Source organism: Vombatus ursinus, unplaced genomic scaffold (genome assembly GCF_900497805.2).
Source record: "Vombatus ursinus unplaced genomic scaffold, bare-nosed wombat genome assembly UNPS02014812.1, whole genome shotgun sequence".
In the NCBI taxonomy this organism is placed as follows: Eukaryota; Metazoa; Chordata; class Mammalia; order Diprotodontia; family Vombatidae; genus Vombatus; species Vombatus ursinus.
This window is the reverse complement of record NW_020954590.1, coordinates 15,968,890-15,978,210: the sequence shown is the minus strand read 5'-3', so window position 1 is coordinate 15,978,210 and position 9,321 is coordinate 15,968,890. Positions and strand designations below refer to the sequence as shown.

The 9,321-nt window shown below is 37.8% G+C and overlaps 2 protein-coding genes across 7 annotated transcripts in view; one reads left to right on the top strand and one right to left on the bottom strand.

The window, feature by feature from the left end:
* The window catches only part of LOC114053871 (solute carrier organic anion transporter family member 5A1-like), a 190,847-nt gene extending 187,096 nt beyond the window's left edge, over positions 1 to 3,751 (top strand). The window contains exon 9 of the mRNA XM_027876976.1: positions 3,677 to 3,751. Within this exon, the coding sequence (XP_027732777.1) occupies positions 3,677 to 3,693 (17 nt within the window). The 3' untranslated portion in view covers positions 3,694 to 3,751. The remainder of the gene's footprint in view (positions 1 to 3,676) is intronic.
* The window catches only part of LOC114053869 (extracellular sulfatase Sulf-1), a 287,381-nt gene that overhangs the window by 13,705 nt on the left and 264,355 nt on the right, over positions 1 to 9,321 (bottom strand). For all 6 annotated transcript variants that reach the window (XM_027876972.1, XM_027876971.1, XM_027876969.1 and 3 more), the window contains exons 14-20: positions 7,852 to 8,107; positions 6,347 to 6,443; positions 5,411 to 5,505; positions 5,004 to 5,069; positions 3,727 to 3,899; positions 856 to 998; positions 626 to 749 (exon numbers count right to left, since the gene is read on the bottom strand). In XM_027876972.1, the coding sequence (XP_027732773.1) occupies positions 626 to 749; positions 856 to 998; positions 3,727 to 3,899; positions 5,004 to 5,069; positions 5,411 to 5,505; positions 6,347 to 6,443; positions 7,852 to 8,107 (954 nt within the window). The remainder of the gene's footprint in view (positions 1 to 625; positions 750 to 855; positions 999 to 3,726; positions 3,900 to 5,003; positions 5,070 to 5,410; positions 5,506 to 6,346; positions 6,444 to 7,851; positions 8,108 to 9,321) is intronic.

Here is a 9,321-nt window from a genome sequence, read left to right as displayed (position 1 = left end):
ATCTATCTATCTATCTATCTATCTATCTATCTATCTATCTGTCTGTCTGTCTGTCTGTCTGATAGATATGTATGGAAGTCAGTATCATAAACTAGACTCTAGTAACTAGATAAAGACTTGGCCTCAAAGCCAAGAAGACCTGAGTTCAAGTCCTGCTTATTACACATACTGTCAAAATACATAGCTAATCCTAGGGCAAGTATGTCCCTGGGCAAGTCCCTTAAGCATTCTCTGTGTTCAAAGCCAATTAAATTGAAACCAGGGCCTCTAATCTTCTGTATACAGAAGGGTCCCTGCAGGCCACATATTGGTTTGTTTTAAAATGTAATTATTATCTTTGTTTTATTGTATTTTTGGCTATTTTGTTCAATATTTCCCAATAACATTTTAATTTGCTTTGGGAAGCACTGGGGAGAACAGGGCCCAAGCCTCATCTCTGCTCTAGGTTATTCTCCAAGACTAAGTAACAGAGCTTAGTACTCAGCATTGGTAGAGGGAACTTCCCTACTCAGCAACCTAGGAATTCCCTATGCCAATGAAATCCCACAGGCCTTGCCCTTTCTCCATCCATACACACACACACACACACACACACACATAGATGTGTGTATATTTTCTCCCTTACCTGCTTCAAGTCCCTTAGGCCTTGGATTGCACTGTTTATAACCCTGACAGCTCCTCAGCTCCATCAGCTGAATGTGCAGCTGGTTCAAGATGCCTCTTTCTACTGTGTGGACCGTATTTGTGAGCTGGAGGTAAAGAAGAGGAAGGGTCAGTCCAAGAAAACTGACTCAAATTCTCTCTTTAATATTGGACTTCTTATAATCTTCTGAAAAAGGAAAGGGCTTTGTTTACCTGGTAGGGATCTGTATTCATATCAAAATATTCCAAGAAGCCAGTAGCAAACTCACAGAAAAGGAAGTTGTGCGACTCGTTGACTGTTCGCAGACACCAGTAGGTGTTGTTGTTAGAGCTTGTGCAGGCACAGAAAGATCCCACTGTTGGGTAGGGGAATAAAGGTAAATGAGCTTAGGTGTAACATTGTCGCAGAATTACTTTAAAGCCGTTGATGTTTTATCAGATTTAAACCCATGTTGCTTATTTTCTTTCTTATAGGGCTGGTGGTATAGGTTTTTCCCTTTTGGGAGTCAAACTTGGAGATTAAAGGCATGCTAATTAATTATTCAATCAACAAAAATGTAAGAAGTATCTGATATGTGCCAGGCATACAGGTGCTAAAAATACAAATAGAACCTGCCCTCAAGGAGCTGACATTCTTCCTCTGGGATATAGGCATTTTGCTAGGTGACCCTGGGCAAGCCATTGTTTGGCTCAGTTCCCTCAACTGCAAAATGGGGATAATAATAGCATCTACCTTGTAGTTGTGATGATCAGAAGATATAATATTAATAAAAAACACAGCACATAGTAGGAGTTAAATAAATGCTATCACCCTTCCCCTTCCATGTTCATGGACTACTTTGATAGTTTTTAGAAATAGTTTTTTCTTGTGTCCCAGAGTGTCAAAGGAAAAATATCTGGAGTAAAAAGAATGGGAAAAAAATAGCCCTAAGACGAGTGAAAGATTAAATAAAAATGGTGAGCTGAAATGTCACTTATGTACCAACCTAAGGTGATGGTGCATATAATACAAAACTCCCAACCTAAAAATCTTTTCAGTTGAGGGCCTGTAGGGAAGAGAGAAGGCTGGGTTTGATTCTCTTGGAGCAATGGATACAGAGCTGAAAGGGACCCTCAAGTTTCTCTGGTTCTTACTGTTCGCAAGCAAGAATCAAATACCTACTCCATACAAGGTCCTGTGCTAGGGATACAAATAGGAATAAGACATGGATCCCACCCATAAGGAGATCACTCGGTTATCTTCCCAACCCGGCTTCTTTCCCTGCCCCGCTGGCTGCTGCCACTCAGTTTTGGACCTTACGGCTAGGGTTGTGCTCCCCTGATTGGTGAGTGGGGGAAACGTCTAAAGAGATGACTCAAGAATCCTTATGATGTGATTGCACATATATAACCTATTTAAAATTCTTACCTTTTTAGGGAGGGGGAAGGGAAGGAAAAAGAAGAAAATTTGGAACTCAAAATTTTTAAAAAACGGATGTTAAAAATTGTGTTTACACATAATTGGAAAAAATACAATACTATTAAAAAAAAGAATCTTCATGATGCCTTAACATTCCTGTGATTTCTAAGATCAAAACACCCTTCCCTAGAAACCTGGTCCTCTATATGTGGAGTCTCTTTATGTGTTGTTCTTTCCTGATGGCAGGGATTGTATTTTGTATCCGTATCCATAGCATGTATTACAGTGCTTTGTGTATAGTAAATACTTGACAAAAAATTTATCATTGATTTATTTATATGGAAAGAACAAGAACTGGTCTTTCTGGGTTGAACCATCAGCTCGCTTAGCCATTTGTTATTTTTCTGGTGACAATGAATGTGCATCTAATGCCACCTGGAAAAGAGTTGGCTGCTACACGAAAGTGTGGTATATGTTGTATTACAGTGGTCATTGGCTATACATATTTATGGTATACGAATTGAAAATTCGTTATAGCAAGAGTTCTTAACTTTTTTTCTGTGTGTCATGATCTACTTTGTCAATCTGGTAAAGCCAACTGCTGTTTGTTTTTAAATGCATAAAATAAAATATGTTGAATTATAAAGAAAATCAATTATATTGAAATACAGTTATCAAAATATTTAAAACAACAAAACAAATTCATGGACTCCAGTTATGAAACCCTGCCTTAGAGGAACCAGTTATGAAACCCTGCCTTTACAGACCTAGTGAACATATCATGGAGAACTACCAGGAAAGCCCCCTCTCTTTGTTGTATTTGCTGCATACCCTAGGCAGGGGGTCTTTGTGGGGCACAGCACCAGGGCAATATGGGGACAGCATGAGTAATAAGCCTAAGAAGGGATATAACATTCTCCCCTTCTCCTCTGATGTGCCAGCTATGTAAGTGCATAAGGGAAAGAAGGATAATTAGCTAAAGTCCAGAGTTAGTGCTCAGAAATTTGCTCTCAACAAGGTTAAATCCTTTCTAATGATTAAAATATCTATTTGTTGTATTCTCTGTTTATCAGTTTGCTTCTCACTCCTTAGTGTCTACAAAATCAATATAGATGATACATGTCTTTATAGAACTGTAGGGCCATTGAACTCAGAGTTAGAAAGTACCTCATAGGGTACTGAATCCAAGTGGCACCACAATAGAAATTCTCTTTACAATATCCCTGATAAGTAGCCATTCCAGTTTTTGCTTGAAGACCCCCAGTAATGAGGATTGTACTATTTGTCAGGTCAGCCCAATTGCCCTTTAGTTGCAATTCTAAGTGTTAGGAAATTTTTCCTTGTACGGAAAATAATTTGCATGCAAGCCAATGAAAAATATAAGCATTCATTTAAAAAGTGCACATTTTGCATTATACCTCATCTGCATCAAATGTTTTCTATTTTATTTTGGGTATGCAATTTAAACTAAATGGGAACATTTGTGGGGAAAGAATATATACTATTCTAAGATAGGAATCTGGGAGAAAATTAGCCTTACCACATAAAATATGGACTATTTAAGGAAAAAAAATAAAACCATCTAAGCTATCTTTGTAAAAAATAATAAAATGGATCCCTTTTGAATCTGCACAGATTCCTCTGTCAAGTGAAATACAGGAAGTACATGAAGAAGAGATTCTTACAGTTCCAAAATGGTGCTGTTTGCCAGTGGTTGTTGTCATGTGTGAAACAGGTAAGTCCAGGCAGGCTGCACTCATCTCCTTTCTTTTGCCTCTTCTTCTCTTTCCTCTCCTTCTTCCTTCTCCGATTCTCTTTGAAAAGCTGTAGTTTACTATCCACTTCCTGAGCAGCCTCTCTATTCAAAGAGAAGGGATTTTTGAATTATTTAAAAGTACTTTCTCTAAAAAAAAAATTAAAAAGTTCCTCACTGTAATTCCTACTATTTAGAGACATCTAGTTAGGTTATTCTTTCTCAAGAAAATCCGAGTTTCAATAAAAGTAAAAGTAAACTTTGTTAAATGGCAATCTTCTTAGAGTTTTATGGGTTGTGTGATCTATTTGTGAAATGTTATTTTTCTATAGATTTTAATGACCTATATCTTTGATTTCATTAATATAGAGATCTCCTGGTCTGAAAACTCTCTCCACTGATGCAGATTGATAACTTATCTGTATTTTAGAGGCGTAAAGAATGGTCTGCTCACATGGAGAAGTTACGATATAGTCAAATAGCTTGTATCTGACTGAGGCAGGTAAAACTTGAACCCAGGTCTCCCTGACTTCAAAGCTGATGCTTTATATACTATGCCATACTCTCTCCATATTTTTGCTAACTTAATTAAGTAGAGTAAATGTGGAAGTCCTTTTTGTTCTTTAATTCACTTGAACCGAACATTTCCTCATTCAGTCTCAATCTTCTTTTCAGAAAGTTTCAAATATCCCTTCTCCATCCTCCTTCCTTCTTTCTCTCTCTCCTTTCCTCTTCCTTCTCTCTGTTTCTCTTCTTTCTGTCATGTAGCTTACAATCCCATTCCCCCTTTCCATCTTTTTTTCATTTTTCTACATTTTACATTTCTACATTCAATACTGCTGTTAGTGTAGCAGAAAACCTTAGAATTAACTGAGGTGGCCTACACCACCCCTCTTTGTCTTTTTTCTCACATGGCAACATAATGAGAAGAGCAGGCTATGCACATCACATATATTAGCTGGGTGCTCCAGGGTGGAGAGAGTTGAATTAGACTCTGATAATGTGCTTCAGATGAGTGACCTTGAATGGATTCTCATGACACTTTGAGGTGATGTCTCGACTGATTGATTTTCACTGTCCTGGGCACATAGTAAACATTTACTTTTTTTGCTGATGGCAACACTAACAACTGGGAAGTTGCCACTTGACACACTGTTTCCTTGCTACCCCCCCCCCCCGCCCCTACTATTCCCAAAGGAGGCCACTTACTTGAATGGGTGAAGGTGGCTCTTCAATTTCTCTTGGGCTTTTACACCTTTTTCTTTATTATAATAGCTACAGGCAACAGGATTAAAAAGTGAGTTTTCATACATTTCCATTTGATTACATTTAATTCATTTTCTGTAAACAAAGCAAAAATAGAAAGATAACGTGGCTAGTACTGGCAAAAGCTTCTGTTTAAAGGGACTGCGCCTCACACCTACTGCTTAGATTTATAGTGTACTTAATTTTATTTAAATAGCCTTAGTCATTACTATGTGCAATAGTACATTAAACATAATAAGCTTAGTAATAGAGAGACATAACCCCCCACTATAATGACCTCAGCCAGTACCAATAGCTAATGAGTTTCCAGAGCAGACGTTACCAGCAGGCTGCAGCAAAGAAGCCATTACCTCTGCTTGTTACAATCACATTCATCAGGCTTTCTTCTCTTCAGGTGTCCTCTCACTTCTCTTAAATTCTTAATTTTATCTTGGAGAGCTTCAATCTGGGGAATACATTGGGGATTAATTATATTTTAAGGCCAATAGCTCTTTAGAATTCTCCTTTGAGCAAAATGCTTTCTCACTTCAGTTTTTTTTTCTGTCACCATAGGCATACGTTAAACCACTTAATAAATTTGGGCCTATGCTGGAAAAAGTCACAGTACTCTTTACATTCTACCAAAGGCAGAACACCTTTCACACTTAATGCAAGTTTGTTTCCTAACAGATACATGGCATCATTGACTTGGAAAGAATCAAAAAAAAGTCATCAAATCATCCTTCTCTTGTTTCCTCGAAGTGCTCATGGAATAGTGGAAAGAGCAGGAGGACTGGACTTTAGATCCTGGCTCTGCTCACACTTCCTTGTGATTTAACCTTGATCAAATGACTTTATCTTTTCTGGATCTTGCTTGTTGTGTGACCTTGAGTCAGTCACTTAATCTCTTGGGACCTCTGTTTCTTTATTTGTAAAAGTGAATAATAATGATGATGATGATGATAATAATAATAATAATTAATAATAATAATGTCTACCTCCAGGTTTGATGGGAGGATCAAATGAAATAATGTGTAAAGTGCTTTTCAAACCTTAATATCCCATGTAAATACTATTTATTGTTAAGTGGCTACTATAGGCAAGGTCCTATGTTAGATGCTGATATTAATATTTGCAGTCCCTAGCTCACAGAGTTGTTGATTGGAGGAGAGAGGAATTATTATTAGGTGTAGTATTTTACATGCAATTATAATACATACTAGGTATTGTACCCATCAAATGATCAATAAAAACAGCTTCCCAGCCATCCAGTTGAATTTGGAATAGACATTTAAATCCCAGCTAACCTCCTTATCGATGTATGCCTTGTGGTCTTTCCAGGCTCTGGCTGATTGATATAGTTCTCTCTCACAATGGATTGTGTCATTTGGAAGAATAAAGCACCTATAGGAAAGACCAAAGAAGAGAACTTTATTTTTCTCCTGAACCAGTTAATTTAGATACGAGCAACAAATCAATGAATACAAGCTCATCAGTAGATAATTATGAATGTAATGCCTCTTGGCTATAAATGTGAGCGTCCAAAACTGGGTCAGTGGGTATCATTGCCAAGGACGTGGAAGGCACTGGACAGACTTAATACTGTTCCCAAAGTACACAAAATCAACAAACAGAAATTTTAACTTTTAGAAAACACCAGCTAATACACCTGAAGAAGTGACTGGGCTCGGGTGGCATTGTTAGAGAATATTAAAATGAAATTTCAAAATTCTGCAAAAGAAGACTTGGTATAAAGAATCATTTAATTAAAAGAACCATAACTATCTGTAAACCTTTTCTATCGAGATCATTTATAACCAATCCTTTCATTTTTGCCCATTTGAATGCCACAAAGAAAGAGGCCCAGGGAGACAAGGAAGGTGGGCTGATCAACAAATAAGGAATAAGGGAAGAACAACATGATTAAAGAGCATGGCTGCTTTTTGGTACTATAAAGATGACAGGATGCAACAATTAAAATTTTATAGCTAAGCAATGTTGTTATAACACAAAGGAATAAGGTAATGATAAAGAAATTATAAGACACTCCTACAGAGGTCCTTTTTAAAAAAGCAAAGATTGCTAGATGTAGTCAAAGATAGTTATATTTCGGTATGGGGGGTTATATGGGTATGAGAAACAGATTGGAAGACCAAACTGAGAGTATTAGCACTTTGCTGAAACCCTTCATTCCCCAGTTCTTTCCCATGGGCTTAGCCTCCAAAAAGCAAGACATACTAGACTAGCTGGGTGCCGATCTAATTAACTCAAGTATTTCTCCTCCCTAATTCCATTCCCCCATCTACTCTATTTCCCTGGAAACCCATCCAGGAGACCCCACTTTTTGATTATGCCCCAGCTACCACTGCCACAAGAGTAATACAACAGATTGAATAATAGCAACCATGTATCCAGGAAAAAGTGTTGGCTTAGTAGTGCAAATAATTATCCCCATCTGTTTTCTCTCCTTTCAGCGTTCCCCACGGTGATAGCAGCTCAAGGGCATATGCTCCATGCCTGCTATGTTAAGATATAGCAATATTATTGTGGCTTCTTGAATACCCAGTAGAATAAGCCTGAATATGAAACTGAATCAAAATCACATCTCAAAAACTTCTATTCCCTGGATCCCCCACTGCTTATTTAGCCACTAGCTGCTAACCACTGCCAATTATTCTATCACTAAAGCTGAGCTGCATTTCTTTCTTGTAGTGGTATGAAGAAGGTAATGATGATGATGATGATGATGATGATGATGATATGTAGCAGGTTAACTTGAAAATAATTCCTCTGAATATCTAAGCATCCATACTTATGTGTCACTCGGACAGTATCTGATTGTCCCACTGCATTGGGGCCGTCAGCCAGCATTAATTCACTGTCACCACCAACAGCTGCAGCATTGTGGACTCCTGCGGACTTAAGGCTTTTGTCATGGCGCTTTGAAATACTTCTTGGGCGTAACAGTTGCAGTTCTTCTTCCTCTAAGTTTATATCATATATTTCTCCTTCAAATTCCACAGATAGGGAGCGGGTTTGGCGAGTGTGAACAAACCTTGGCTTGTATTCTGCAAGAAAGGGAAGGCAAGTTAACACTGATACCAAGATATAATTGTATAGCTTAAGAAAATGGAAGGATGGAAATGGTAATTTGGTATGGCAGGCCCCTTTGAATGTGGAGAATACTCATACTCTGTATAGATTCCCCAGCAAATTTATATGTTTGAGCTGACTGAAATTAGTTTCCACATGTAACAGTCCAATCAGTCCAACTGGGTAGGACTATACTATTAGTCCAGTTGATAGAACTATAGATACACTTACACACACACACACGTGTGTGTGTGTGTGTGTATACATGGAAAATTCAATGTTCCAGAAACTACCTCTTTACATAAATGATTGTGAACTACTCAGTGAAGAAAATGTTACCTTTTTAAGATATCTACCAACCAACCTATTATCATCATCTTGCAGTTAGCTAAAGGATAATGATGCCAGTATTGGGGAGAACTTAATATATTTCTTTGATAACTATCATTTACCAGTTTTTGAGAGACAATATATTATACTGAAAAGAGAACTTTCCTTGAAATCATGAAGAGCCAGGTTAAAGTCCTGTTCCTGATATAATCTAGCTCAATGGGCCGAGACAAGTCACTTAATCTCTTACGCAATTCTAAAAGATTTTAAGTTCTAGAGGAGTTACTGATTTGCATCAGTGAATTGAATTTCCTACATCGATGGAGTCATGGGCTTGGACCAAATCACAGCCCTTCTGCCCTGAATATTATTTATTGTTGTTGTTGTTGTTGTTTTGCCATAGTACATGAGATTAGCCATGTGAGATCTATCTATCACCCTGGCAGATGCCATCATTGTCTCATGCCTGGACTATTTCAAGAGACTTGTGATTGGTCTCCCTGCCTAGAGTTTTTTCTCTATTCTAATTTAGCTTTAATTCAGGTGCCAAAGAAATTTTCTTAAAGCATAGGTCTGACCATGTCATCCTGCTACTCAATAAATTCTAATGGCTCCCTATTATTTCAGGATCAAATGTAAAAATCCTCTGCCTCTTAAAAACCTTCATAATGTAACACTTTTTACCTTTCCAGTCTTATTCTTTACTCTGCTCAATGTAATCTATGATCCAGAAACATTGATCTACTTGCCTTCTTTCTGTTCTTCATACACCACATCACATCTCCCAACTCCAAACCTTTGCATTGGCTGTCCCCCACACCTGGAATGTTCTCCCTCCTCACCTTCTAGCTCGCTTCAA